The sequence below is a fragment of the Petaurus breviceps genome, unplaced genomic scaffold (genome assembly GCF_028583685.1).
Source record: "Petaurus breviceps papuanus isolate PSGF00001 unplaced genomic scaffold, PetGlider_PUasm1.0 90847, whole genome shotgun sequence".
Classification (NCBI taxonomy): domain Eukaryota; kingdom Metazoa; phylum Chordata; class Mammalia; order Diprotodontia; family Petauridae; genus Petaurus; species Petaurus breviceps.
This window is the reverse complement of record NW_027187360.1, coordinates 20,220,257-20,234,164: the sequence shown is the minus strand read 5'-3', so window position 1 is coordinate 20,234,164 and position 13,908 is coordinate 20,220,257. Positions and strand designations below refer to the sequence as shown.

Sequence of the window (13,908 nt, the reverse complement as noted above, 5' to 3'; positions counted from 1 at the left end):
GGGCAAATTACTTAACCCCAATTGCCCTCCAAAAGGAAAAAAAAATTATTTTGCACCAGAGAAAAAAAACTAGGATCAGTGGGTACGAAATATATAGAGGAAGGTTTAGATTTGTGATAAATAATAAATAAATATTTAATCATTAGAGCCATCCCAACGTGGAATGGACTATCTTAGAAAATAATGGGTTTCTCCTCATTAGAAGTTTTTAAACAAAGGCTAAATGACTACTTTTTAGAGATCCTTTAGAGGAAATTGTTCTGTACTAGATGGTCTCTAGTGCCCTTTTAACAATAAGATTCTATGATTCTTAGACCTAGTAGTTCTCATCTGATTTCTTTGTGAAATTGCCAGATATGTGCATTCCTGAGAAGTGAGATATTACCAAGTGTGGGGCAGTCAGATTCAAGCCAAGGATTAGCAGAAAAGGACAGGGATATATGTAAGCCTGAAGGAGTTGGATTCATGTTAATCAGCAAGATTCAATTCAATTAGATTAGACAGACATTGATTTAGTACCTATTATGCACAAGACATTGTACAAGATCCTTAGGTCATAAATATGAAAAATGCCACAATCTCTGCCCATGAGAATGCATTGTCTCCTTTGGAGCTGAGGGTGGGGGGAGAGGCATGTACCTAAATTCATTGACCCATTCAACAAATATTTACCAAATGCTCATTATATGTAAGACCCAATGATAATCAGGAAGAGACATATTTTTAAAGTAGCATGGTACCTGTCCTCAAGCCTACAGTCTTCTAGGAGAATATCATATGTACAAAGAAGTATAATACAAGGTAGAATGTGATAGAGACAAAGGAGAGATCCAGACAATCTATGAAAATTTGAGGAGGAAATTCTTTCTAATGTGACAAATGCTTAGGAGAGGTCAAAGAGAAAGGCAACATTGGGAAAGGGTAGATCATTCCTAGGGTGCTAGGTGGCACAGTGGATAGAGTGTCAAGTTTGGACTCAGGAAATGTCATCTTCCTGAGTTCAAATCTGGCCTCAGACACTTACTAGCAGTGTGACCCATGGCAAGTCACTTAACCTTGTTTGACTCAGTTTCCTCATCTGTCAAATGAGCTGGAGAAGGAAGTGGATAACCATTCCAGTATATTTTCCAACAAAACCCCAAATGGAATCATGAAGAATTGGACAAAACTGAAAATAACCGAACAACAAGATCATTCTTGACTGGTAACCTGGAGAAAGGTTCATGGAGTTGGTAACACCTGAGCTGGGGCCTTGAAAGAAGGAAAGAATTTCAATAGGTACACATAGAGGGAGAAGGGGAGTCCATTATAGCCATGGGAAATAACCTGAGTTTATGAATTGAGTGGGGAAAGGGTATAAAAGAGAAGAAGGGGGGGAAGACATTGGAGTAGTCAGATAGTTGAAAATTTGTGTTTGTCCTTCCTTTTCGAAGAGGACCTGAGTTCAAATCAGGCCTCAGACACTTAACACATGTGTTAAGTCCTCCTGACTTCAGGGCTGGTGCTCTATTCACTTTGCCACCTTGCTGCCTCCTCTTCCTTCCTTCCTTCCTTCCTTTTTTCCTTCCTTCCTTCCTTCCTTCCTTCCTTCCTTCCTTTCTTTCTTTCTTTCTTTCTTTCTTTCTTTCTTTCTTTCTTTCTTTCTTTCTTTCTTTCTTTCTTTCTTTCTTTCTTTCTTCCTTCCTTCCTTTCTTTCCTTCTTTCATTTTCTTTCCTCTTTCACAAAACCTTAAATCCAGTTTACTCTGAAGCTTATAGATTGGACCACAATAGGTCCCTACCCAAGTTCCACTTAATGGCTGAATTTGGGACCCTCTGGATTTTAAGTGAATGTCAGTGGTAACTGTTTCTCTTCAGAACAGCAACCCTGAGAGTCTTCCCCTCTCAGCTTGATTTTTTTTTCCTAATTAAAGGGGCCATCCCTTGACTCAGTTGAAAAAAAAGATTAAGCAAAGGAGTAATGTGAAATAAGACTGTAAACACCCCTCCGCCCTTCAATCTATTTTCCCCCTCCATGTATAATCAAAACCATGCAAGTAAGTACTGTCTTTTGTGATCTCTCATTTTATAACAGTGTATAGCCCTGTTCCAGGTTCTATAGGGAATAGATAGAGGACACAACTCTTGCTCACAAGGAGTTTGCAACCTAGTTGGGAGACAAAGGTGACAGAATTGGATTTGCAGTTAGAGGACCTAGGTTCAAATTCTCTAACCCTGCTATTTACTACCTTTGTGTCTTTGGATAAGTCATTTAAATTCTTAGTTCTTTTCCTGTAAAATGAGTGGGTTAGACAACATAACTATCTAAGGTCCTTTTAGCATGGCCAAGTGGAAAGAGTTCTGGGCTTGGAGACAGAGGGTAAGTTTCCAAATCCAGGCTCTGCCACTTACTACTTTTTGATGAGAGTTTGTATAAAAATACCTTGTGTCTCTGACAAGAATAAAAGTATCAACACTATCTCCCCCACAGCTCCAAACTTGGGATATGAAAATTAAGTACTGGGGAGGAAATGTGGAGATAAAGGATGGAGGGGTCCAGAGTAGAGGTCTTATCTCCCCCTCCCCCAAATATAAGGGGATATTCTATTAGAATGGCAAACCAGGTGTCCACATGCTCTGGTTAGCAGGGCCCTACAGAAGGAAAAGGTGCATGCTTCAAAGAAGGGAGAGAGTCAAAGACACAGGAAATCTTTCCCAACTCAGAGAACCAAATTGACTATGCCAGAGACCCAAAGGACAATTCATATTTCTAAAGTAGGCTGTGAGGGCCTTTGGAAAGCTGGGGAATTGTTCACTCCTCCTGAGGTAAGTCGTCCCCCTTCCCCTGCCTGCTGCCATCGTTCCTAGGCTTGCCTCCAGATGCTCCTCTAGTTCATCCTTCACCCAGCCCTCCATTCTCCTCCTTAGCCCTTATTTCCCACCATCACTACTTCATCGGTTTCTCAAAAAGCTGTGCCTTCAGTACAGTCTGGTCAAAGAAAGGGTGGGGTTGGGGGAGAGCCCAGAGAAGAGCGGAAAGAGGAATGAGGGAAAAGCAAAAGCAAAATTTTCCCCCTTTACAAACACAGATCAGATATGGTTGGGAGTAGGGCAGGAGGCCAAATGCTAAGTATATCTGTCCTTATCTTTCTAGATGTCAGTCTCCTTACATTGTGTGAGTGCATTGGTCGATCTCTGTGTTTTCTGTTTTTAAGTGTGCACATGCTTATCTCTATGTGTGTATCTGGTTTGTCTATGTATTCAAAGCTCTCTCTTTACACTTTTACACTTCCTCCTCCCCCCATATTTTTTCTATGTCTGGGTGTGTTTCCTCATTTCTGCACTGGAGGGCTGACTCCCTATCACTGTAGTTAATCCCGAAGCCTGAGGATGACTAGCTCACAGTGACCTCACCTGTCAGTATTTGGCAATGACCTTGGTCTTTCCCTGTGCAGCTGCCTATCCTGAGGCAAGCAATGGGGTGTGAGGAGCAGGCTTGAAGAATCAGGGAAGTAATAGGGCCTGGCCCTATCTCTGTGTAAGACAGAACAGCCAGAGATCTGGGTCACTACAGGAGCAGCTTAGTTGGGCCAGTAGCTGTGTAGAAGTGGGTGAGGGTGGGGAGAGAAGCAAGGGAAGGGGTCCCTTCTCTCCCACCACTGTTCCTATAGTCTAGATCAGTAACTCCTTCCTTATACTCAAATTTGGTTTTCTTCTCCAATGGTGAGAGCTGGAAAGAAGCAACGAGCTAGAGACTGACAGAATGGTAAAGCTTGGAAGAAATCATCTTTCCAATCGTTCAGTCTTATACACAAGGAAACTGAGGCCCAGAAGAGGAAGTTGCTCCCTTTTAAACTCCCAGGTCCTACTTTAAGGCTATAGCAGAGAGGATCAAGAAGTTCCCCTTCATTTCTGGGCTCCCTGTGGGAGCCTGGGGAGGCTTTCCTGAAAGACTTGGGGGTGAAGAACGGGCAAGTGTGGGTTTGAGGACTTTGTGGGGCTCGGAGGTCCAGGGCCTTTGGAGAAGGGCAGTAGAAACAGAGGATCAGGCTGTCCTGAGTCTGCTTGGGGAGAATGTGAGCTCGCTGTGAGGGTATCTGCGCAGCAGCCAGTCCTTCCATCCCAAGGCAGGGATTAGCTCACATTACTGCACTAGTGGTAGTGATTCTCCTCTCAGAAATGAGACACTGAAAAAAAGGGGAGGGGGCATGAATTATCTTTCCTATTTTAAATATCTCAGGTCTTTATTCTTTTACCGTCTTCTATGCTTCCCGGCAACCACTAGTGACTTCCTGATACCCCTATCTCCCACCAAAAACAAAAGTAAAAAAGAGAAATGAGCCTTCTGTTCACCTTCTCCAACTTCAGATGCAGCTGTTGAAGTCACAGCTGGATCCCATCTGCTGAGTGTGCGTGAGTGAAATAGGAGACACAGGAGAGGACACAGGAAAAGCTGGGGCTTCCGGACCTCCTTCGAAGGCTGTCTGTCTGGGAATCAGGTCTTGGAGTGAGGGGGAAGTTAGAATGGAAGATGGGAGAAGAGACGATGATTGACCCCCTCCCCCACATACACACAGTAAGTGGAAGGTAGGAGTTAGAAAAGATCTGGGAGAGGAACATATCCTGACACGGAGCCTCAGTGTACTCTCATTCTGTGACCGTGGGGCTGGTGCACCGGTAGCCATAAAACCATGGACGCCGGGGGAGAGGCCTAGGGTTTCAGTCCTGGCATTCAGACAGAGGGAGAACTTGAGGGGGTGGGGTACACATATGGCCCCCACAGGCATTCTCCAACAGAATACTACTCTGGAATCCCTGCAAACAGAACCCAGCTGAGTCTTCCTGGGGTCCTGAGTCTTGGAAGGCAACTGCCGCCCTAAGCCTAACTAGGACTGTGGGGAGCTGTCCAGGGTTCCCAGACCTCTCTGCTCCTCCCTATTCTCTCAGGCTGGCTCTGCTTATTGGGTGGGGCGAAGAGAGGAGAGCCAGGCGGGCGGCGTGCCTGAGCAGCGCGCCGCAGCCAATGGAAGAGGCTGCTGGGACGAGTTGGGGGTGGGGGGTTGGGGTGAGCTTGCGGGCTCAGGAGCAGGCTGAGAGCGCACTCTTGCTCCGCGCTCCGCCCGAGCGCACTGGCTGCCAGCGAGGGGAGCGCTCAACCCAGTTCCAGGGCAGGTGGTGAGGGGCGCTCAGCTTGGCGCGGGTATAGGAAGTAAGGAGGGTGTTCAGCACGGTGCACCAGCAGACAGTGAGTGCAGCTCAGGTCGGTGCTTCCGAACATTGTAAAAGGGGAGCTCAGACCCGTGCACCTGCAGACAGTAACGAGGAACACAGCATGATGCACCAGCAGACAGTAAGAGGGGCTCTCAGTTCGGTGCACGAGCAGTGAGGGGGGCCCTTAGTTCGGTGCACCCGGAGACAGTGAGGAGAGTGCTCAGCCTCGTGCAGTGGCAGACTGTAAGGGGCGGAGAAGCTCAGCCTTATATACTCGCAGACAATGAGGGGGGGGCCTCAGCACCGTGCACACGCAGACGGTAAGGAGAGTGCTCAGCTCGATGCACATGCAGACAGTCGAGGGGGCTTTCAGCCTAGTGCAAGAATACGCAGTGAAAGGGTACTCAGCCTGGTACACATCAGGCTGTGAAGGGTCGCTTCCCCAGTTGCACTGTCAAACCGTGAGGGGGGAGGGGCGCTTCTCTAGGCTTAGGGACCAGCAGTTAGTGGGGGAGGGGAGGAAGCGTGCAGCTCTGGGAGTACGATCACTCCCTCCAACCCTGCTCTGGCCACTTGGAGTGCCCGGCACACTCAGGTTCCCTTCCCCCTTCTCTCTCGCCCTAGATTGCTGAGCTTTTCTGACCCTCTCTGGCCCACCTCTGCCAGAGGCTGCGGAGCCAGACGAGGCGGGGCTGCGGACACCAAGTGGCGGGAGGCGGAGCCCGAGTCTTAGCCCTTAGCAGCCCAAAGAGGGTACAGCATCGCCAAGACACCGCGCCTTGGAGACACCTGTTGCCACCACCCTCCACCCCATTTGGCCCGCGTGCAGCGGACTGGCCCGTACCCAAGAGGTGTGTAGGTTCTGCTCCTTCGAGGTCGGGCCTCCCTCGGTCCGGTGAGGCTGGGGGTGCATGAGGTGGCGCTCTCTCAGCCTGCCATGGAACGCGCCCTGCCCGACGGGGCCCTCAATGTGTCTTGGGGGCCAAGTGCTGGAGAGGCGACAGCACCCGGCTTCTCTGCCGCTTGGACCGTGGTCCTGGCTGTGCTGATGGCGCTGCTGATCGTGGCAACCGTGGTGGGCAACGCTCTGGTCATGCTGGCCTTCGTGGTGGACTCCAGCCTCCGTACACAGAACAACTTCTTCCTCCTCAATTTGGCCATCTCTGATTTCCTAGTAGGTAAAGTACACCCACCCTGGGGTAGGGGGAGTGGGGCAAGTGACCCACCGCCAGTTGCTGAAGACCTCAAGCAGGGCGGGCTTCTTCGAGCAGAGGCTGCTGTGGGAAGAGTGTGAGACGCTGGGTGCAGGGCTGGGGCTATGTGTGTGGCCTTGGACCGTGGTGCAAGAAGGTTAGGGGTAGCATTGAGACTGGGGCCTCATGGGAGAAAGGTACCAGCGGTAGGTTTATAGGACCCTTGGGAGCAAAGGACATTGGGCAGCTGGGGAAAGGGAAACAACAGTAGCTAGGGTCCCTGAGGTAAGACTCACTAAGTCATCGGAATCCTCTGTGTTGAGTCTTATGCACTACCTAGGTGAAGTTGAGTAGGACATTGGCAAGAGGAGAAGACCGGGGGTTCTGGGAATTTGGGACAGAAGGGCCTGGATGGGAAGATGTAGGTGGAGGTACCCCGCGCTGGTTCCACTTCTTTCCTGCTGGGAGAAATGGCGAGAAAACTTAAGAGAAATTTAGGAACCAGAAACAACAGACTTATGTGGGAGGGGGGACAGCTTAGTGCCCCCTCGACTCCAGTAACTAGAGGAACTGGAACAGTGGAATTGTGCTTCAGTTTCCTGGACATGGGTCGCTCTACCCCAGGATCTCTTCGATTTCTTGGGATAGAGAATATGTGAGTGTGCTTGTCACTGGGAAAAATATCACCAGCCTTTGCTTCTGAATGGGGGTGGGGTGGTGGTGGGGGTAGATGCTTCTCTCACCCTTCCTCCTCTTTGAAACTACCAGGTAGTTGGGGTGGGGGGTCGAGGATGCCAAACTAACATTTCTCTGCTCCTACAGAGGAGGAAGTGGTGGGGAGGGGGAGGCTTTGAGCTCCAAGCCTGGAGGCAAGGAGGGGAGGGGGGAAGGGATACAGTAGAAAGTTGTATAATGTTTGACATTTATATAGGCTAGAAAGGGCTCCATCATTTGATCCTCACTACCCTATGAAGTAGGTAGTACACATTACTATCTCCATATTACAGAGGAGGAAATCTGAAACTTGAAAAGATGAAATGACTTGCCCAAGGTCACACAACTAGTAAGTGTATGAGCAGGAATTAAAACTCCGATTTGGGGTCTCCAAATACTGTGGCTCTCTCCACAGTCATTAGCAGGTGCAGATGCTTTATGTCTCCACCCAAATCCAGGTCCTAGCCAAAAAAAAAAAAATCTTTATCCATATGTTTTAGAAAAACAGAAAGAGGGCACTATTCTTGATGGTTGATTTGATTGGGTGAGAAGGGGAAGTGGGGGAAGGGGCAAGTCTCAGAAGAGAAGAGGAAATCAATGAAAACTTTCCAAAGTAATAAGAGAAAGTGGAGAAGGGGATGCTTCCTAGAGCCGGATACAGAGGGGAAAGGCATGAAGATGCCTTTCTGGGAATGGTGAGAAAGAAATGTTGGTGACTGGCTGACAGAGGAGACAGTTCTCCTCCCCCTGCTGTTCATGGAGACAATGGATTTGGGGAGAAACTCCAGCTGGTGTGGGAGTCTGAGAAGCTTGAGTCTGTTGCTCCTACCGGCTGGAGGGGAGGGGCTTGCATGGATGAATGTCTGATGGGAGGAGCAAAGCTTTTCTGATGGAGAAGCCCCACTTACAGGAGAGGACCAGAGGCATCAAACCTGCCAAGATACTTGGTGTGGTCTGTAGGCTGCCCCTGCCATATGGTTATCACCTATTGCCATGGGACAAATGTAGCAGGAAAGGGGCCAGGCAACTTAGTGGTGGCTAAATGCCAGCAGTGAGGGAGGGGCTTACAGATTTCTCAGCTACCTGGGATGGTATTTTTCCTATTGATATAGCAAGAGGTAGTTATTTTATCCTTTAATTTTCCCTGAGGGAAAATGTAGGCTAGAAAGAAATGCTGCTTCCTTTCCTTTTGTATCTTCAACCTCCAGCCAATTTCAAGGACCTGGAAACACTGAACTGATAGTACTTTAAAGCAGAATCTACTTCACCTCTTCAAGGCCTGAAGCTTCAGCCCCTCTCCCAAAAAGGGCAACAACCATTTGCCAAACAATCCGGGTCCCTAGTTTATTCTGTGATTTGGAATTTCCTTTCTGTCTCATTTAGCTGCTAGATGATTGACTCAAACCTTGTCTCCCCGGCCATTCTGTGGTTGAGTCCTGAATTCAGAGGCTAAACAGAGACCTTAGTGTAAAAGTGAAAAATAGGCTACTGGGTACCAGGCTGAAGAAGTCCTGGGAACCCTGTAGCTGCCTGACCTTGGAGAGTGGCATGATTAAAACTCATATTTTTCCTAGCATTTTAAGATTTGCAAAGCATTTCCTCCCACAACAACCCTGTGAAATATGGAAAAAATTCCCCATTTTACAGAGGAAAAGACTTGGGCTCAAATGGGTTAAATCATTGGCCCATGGTCTCATAGCCAATATGTGTCACAGCTAAGTTTCAAACCCAAATCTTCTGAGTCCAGTGTTCATCACTCTTTCCAGCAGAACACCTTGCATTTGCATCTTGTCTACTTTCTTCCTTCCTCCTCAGTCCTCACTAATCCTTGGACCCTTTCCAAACTATTATATTCTTTCCTTCCAGGAGCATTTTGCATCCCCTTGTACGTGCCCTACGTGCTGACTGGGAAGTGGACATTCGGGAGGAGCTTCTGCAAGCTGTGGCTGGTGGTTGACTATCTGCTCTGCACCTCTTCAGTCTTCAACATTGTGTTGATCAGTTATGACCGGTTTCTCTCTGTTACCAGGGCGGTGAGTTTCTAGGCTCAAACTGCTTAGAAGGAAGAGGTGGGAAGCTGCCTCATTGAACCACTTCCAAGAGAGAGCCAGAGATTATACAGAAAACCCAGGCAAACGCATGCCTCAACCCCTATAGTTCAAAAACCTAAGGAAAGAATTGGGTAGTCCCACTGTGTTAAGCAACAGAAGTTATAGCATGGTACCATAGAAATAGCATCGATTCTGGAATTAAACTAGTCATGTTTAAATCCCATTTCTGATGCTTACTACTTTTGTGGCCTTAGGCAAGTCACCTTACCTCTGGGAGTGGAGATTCTAATTCTTCATATGTGAAGTGAAGGAGTTAAGACTAGGTAGCTTCTGGTATCACTTGTAGCTCCAAACCTATGGTCTTATGATGTTTTAGAATAAGGGGAGAAACATATTTTTTTTGAACCTCTAACTTTGGGATGGGGAGGATAAATATTTAAAGAGATGCCCCTGAGAGTTGGGGATCCAATTCAATTCAACATTTATTTACTGCTTTTTGTTGGCTCACATTGTGGCTGGTACTCCTCTTCCATCCAGTTTCTTTTTTTGGGGGGGGGGAGGGCAATTGGGGTTAAGTGACTTGCCCAAGGTCACAGGCTAGTTTGTGTGTGTGAGTGTGTGTGTGTGTGTGTGTGTGTGTTAAGTGTCTGGGGCCGCATTTGAACTCAGGTCTTCCTGACTCCAGGGCCAGTATTCTATTCACTGTGCCACCTAGCTGCCCCCCATCCCATCCACTTTCAAATATCACCTCTGTGACCTTTCAGATTTCACATTTGCTCGTCCTTCTCTTAGTCACCTTTGTCTTATGGTTACCTGTGTTTAATGTGCTATATCCCCTACTAAACTATAAGCTCTATGAGGGGAAGACTCTCATTTCCTAAACCTTGTACTTTCCCCAGAGTTTGTTGAGTGGAAGAAGCTACTAGTTTTCTTTCCCCAATGTGTAGGCTAGGACTGGATGATTCCAAAGTGACTTTGGTAAAGTGGTAGAGTAAAAGGACAAGAACCTATGAGTCAAAAGAACTATTCCTAGTTCTGACCCTGTCATTGAATTGACCTTGTAAAATCCTCTCCCTCTTTGAATCTCAGCTGTCCCAGCTATACAATAAGGGGGTTTTGACTAAGATCCCTTCTAGTTCCAATATTCTAAGGCTTTCAGTCTTTAAAAAAAAAGGGGAAACAGCCTTGTTTTGAGGGTGATAGCCCAGCAGAGATGGCTTTTTTTCTTCTTCTCAGGTTGCATACCGTGCTCAGCAAGGCAATACCAGGCAGGCAGTACAGAAGATGGTATTAGTGTGGGTTCTGGCCTTCCTACTTTATGGACCTGCCATCTTGAGCTGGGAGTACCTGTCTGGTGGAAGCATCATCCCGGAGGGTGAGTGCTATGCTGAGTTTTTCTACAACTGGTACTTCCTCATCACAGCCTCCACACTGGAGTTCTTCACACCCTTTCTCAGTGTGACCTTCTTCAACTTAAGCATCTATCTGAACATCCAGAAACGAACCCGGGACCGGCTGGATGTGGGCCGGGAGGAGCCTGGGAGGCTCTTCAACCATGAGTCAGAAACAAATCCCAAGTTCTCCCTGAAGTGCTGGGAGTGGGAGCAGAAGATGCCTCGGGAGACCTTGAACCTTCACAAGTATGAGGCACACCCTTCAGACAAGCCAGATGGTGCCCGGGACTCACCCACATCCAGCTCCAACAGTTCCACCCATGCTCCTGAAAAGCCAAGGTCTTTGAAAAGGAGCTATAAGCCCTCAGCATCCACCTCATCCCTGGAGAAAAGGATGAAGATGATGTCGCAGAGTATCACCCAACGCTTCCGGCTATCCAGGGACAAGAAAGTAGCCAAGTCTTTGGCAGTAATTGTGAGCATCTTTGGTTTATGCTGGGCCCCCTACACCCTCCTAATGATCATTCGGGCTGCCTGCCATGGCCGCTGCATTCCTGATTACTGGTATGAGACATCCTTCTGGCTGCTCTGGGTCAACTCCGCAGTAAACCCCATCCTTTATCCTCTGTGCCACTACAGTTTCCGCAGAGCCTTCATGAAACTTCTCTGCCCCAAGAAATTAAAAATCCAGCCCCACAATTCCCTGGAGCATGGCTGGAAATGATTCAAAGCTGGGAGAAAGGTGGGGAAAAATAGGGAATGGTAAAACTGCCAGCGCTGCAGTAAGGGGTCCCTTACTAAAGGACCCATTTGTAGCTGGTTAGCCCTTGCAAAGGTCAGGAGAGATGGACTACTTTCTTGTGCAGAATGGGCAGGTTGCCATTATGGTTCCTTCAGCAGCCCTCCAGTGCTGCATCCCCCAAGTCTCTGTGGGATGGTGTGGCTTTTTTTTTTTGCATGCCCCATTTTGGTCCATCAAAGGTTGCCCTTTGAGTCTAGTGCCAGCCATAAAGGCTTCACACTGTCAGGAGCTGGCCCATGGGTTCTTATAGTCTGAGCTTAAAGCAGCTGCTCCCAGGAGAGCAGATAAGAGATGGAGATGGCCGGGGTTATTCTAGTACAGATACTCTGGGTCTTGTTGGTGTTATTAAGCTGTCTCTCTCTTTTTAAGGTTTATCAAGTCGGGATTTTTTTAAAGTGGTGTGTGTGTGTGTGTGTGTGTGTGTGTGTGTCTTTTCAAAATCAAACATTCTGCCCTCCCCTAGACAACAGTCAGCCAGCCCCTGCTGGCCTGGTTTTACTCTTTCTATATGCTGCCACCATAGGCGCTAGCTTTAGCCCAGCTCCATAGACCCCTCCCTCTTGCTCTCTTCACTGGAAGATTCTTAAGAAAGCAGATTATGGCAAATGACCTAAAAGAAACCTCATTCTATTGCTTCTGCTGTATTTTTCATTCTGGATATTTTAGGAAAAAGAAAAAAAATATGTGAAATTCAACCTTCTTTCACTATTTAATGAAGGATAACAAAAAAAAAAATCAAAGGAACTCAGTGCTCATGAAGTCTGCTGGATTGGCAGCCATGGACTCCCACGTCCTCTTTCTCTGTGCTGTTGACATTGTCTGAGCTGTGGCAGCTTTGAGCTACTTCTACTCCATTCCACCAATGAACCACAGGCCTGTTCTAGAAAAGCTAGACACTCTAAGAGCAATAAGACGTTTTAGAGGACTAGAGAGTTTCAGAAGAACTGGAGATGATTTGGGGAATGTTCTGTCTCCATAGGCTGCTCAACCATTGGCTCCTTAGCTGGACTTATTCTGTAGTTTGATGGAAGCCAATAGGATTTCAGCAAGCAATGCTGCATTTAATGTGTTCTGGGCACTATGACTGATAGAAGCAATAGAACTAGTGACATCAGTCCATCTCACTAGGCCACTGGATGGCTCTGACTTCTTTTCACAGGTCATTCCTAAGTTAAGATGGGAGATGGGAGTGAATCTGAGGTGTGGCTATTTCTGGTTATTTAACTGCATCGGGCTTCAATGGGACATCAATCAATCCATCAGCAAACACTGACTGTGCTTATCACAGTGGAGGTCAAGAGGTTTAAGATGCCAACTCTATGCTCAAGGAATTTGCAGTCTGGAAAATTCTGCAGTCTAGGGAGAAAAGGCATGAAATCTCAACACACCCTGTAGTGACAGTGAAGGGCACAGGAGACAACTGCCATGATTTCTGGAAAAACAAAACAAAAACAAAAACAGTTCCTTGGTGAGCAAGGTTAACTTAGCTTCCCCTATAAAGACTTCCAGACTCTCTGCACATGGAAGCCTTTGACAAGTCTTAACTGATCCAACCATGTGCTCTTCAGTGTCAAGGTTCTGACACAGCAGGAGGAAAAGACATGGTACCTTCCTACCTGGCAGCCTCGTTGTCTAATTTGGGGGACAAGGATGTTAGAGAACCAAAGGATAGTTGGAGAACAAGACAGAGCAGAAAATGATCAGACTCAAGTGACATGCAATGGGATGTTTGTAGGAAGCAGGACATAACTCATCCAAAAAAAAAAAGTAGCATGCCCTTTGAGTCTCCCTCACTTGTGCCTGAAACCAGCTGTTTTGCATGTTCCTGCTTCTGGCAATGCTTCTGCTGCTGCTGCTACTGCCAAACTGTGAAGTGACAATAAAGTGTATTTTTTCATTCACTCAATCTTTTTTGATGCTCAGAGGGAGGCAAGGGTCATTGGATTTCTGTACCTGATATATGGAGCCTTACCCCAGGGTCTAGTGCCCATCCCTTGGTGGTAATGGATGGGATCTGGGTTTGAAACCTGGTTTTATCCCCTAATGTGTTACATGGCTCTGGATAAGTTGCCATCTCTCTGGGATAATTTTCCCTCTATTAAGAGAGAGGAGGGGGATGGAAGACAGAGAATATTTTGAACCATATACCAAAATAAAAGAATAAGCATTTTGTGAATGTTCCCCCAGCTTTGGCTATAGTTGCAAAAATAGATCTAGGACACACATTTCTTTAGATTTGCTGTATTATATTCCAGTGGAAAAGAGCCCAAGCACCTCTGAATTAGGAAGACCTGGTTTCAGGTCCTGCCTCCGACAAGTACTGAATATGTGATTCTGGTCAAGTCACTTAACTTCTTAATGCCCCCAAATAACTCTCTAAGACTACAAGTTATAGATCAGTTACTGAATTGCATTGGAGGAATCCTCACTGGAAGTCCCACATACCAATGAAATCACAAGTATGACTAAAAAAAAACCCCCAGCAACTATGATGTATGATGTAGATGACTTCTGTAAGATCAAGATTAGGCCCCAAGGAAGAGATCTATTCAAATATTTAAACT

General features: G+C 47.0%; 2 protein-coding genes across 2 annotated transcripts in view; one reads left to right on the top strand and one right to left on the bottom strand.

Annotated features, from left to right (window-relative positions):
• SS18L1 (SS18L1 subunit of BAF chromatin remodeling complex) overlaps positions 1–13,908 on the bottom strand; it is a 259,676-nt gene that overhangs the window by 126,969 nt on the left and 118,799 nt on the right. The gene's annotated exons all lie outside the window — the stretch shown is intronic.
• HRH3 (histamine receptor H3) lies at positions 5,823–12,802 on the top strand. The gene is made up of 3 exons (XM_069072533.1): positions 5,823–6,368; positions 8,964–9,130; positions 10,385–12,802. Exons 1-3 carry the CDS (start codon positions 6,128–6,130, stop codon positions 11,264–11,266), a joined length of 1,290 nt encoding a protein of 429 aa, XP_068928634.1. The 5' UTR covers positions 5,823–6,127; the 3' UTR covers positions 11,267–12,802.

What these genes read in the sequence shown, in the direction of transcription:
- HRH3 (XM_069072533.1), top strand. Translation starts at nt 6,128, where the DNA reads ATGGAACGCGCCCTGCCCGACGGGGCCCTCAATGTGTCTTGGGGGCCA. An exon ending in CATCTCTGATTTCCTAGTAG is followed by an intron (nt 6,369 to 8,963) that starts GTAAAGTACACC and finishes CTTTCCTTCCAG; the next exon opens with GAGCATTTTGCATCCCCTTG. An exon ending in TTCTCTCTGTTACCAGGGCG is followed by an intron (nt 9,131 to 10,384) that starts GTGAGTTTCTAG and finishes TCTTCTTCTCAG; the next exon opens with GTTGCATACCGTGCTCAGCA.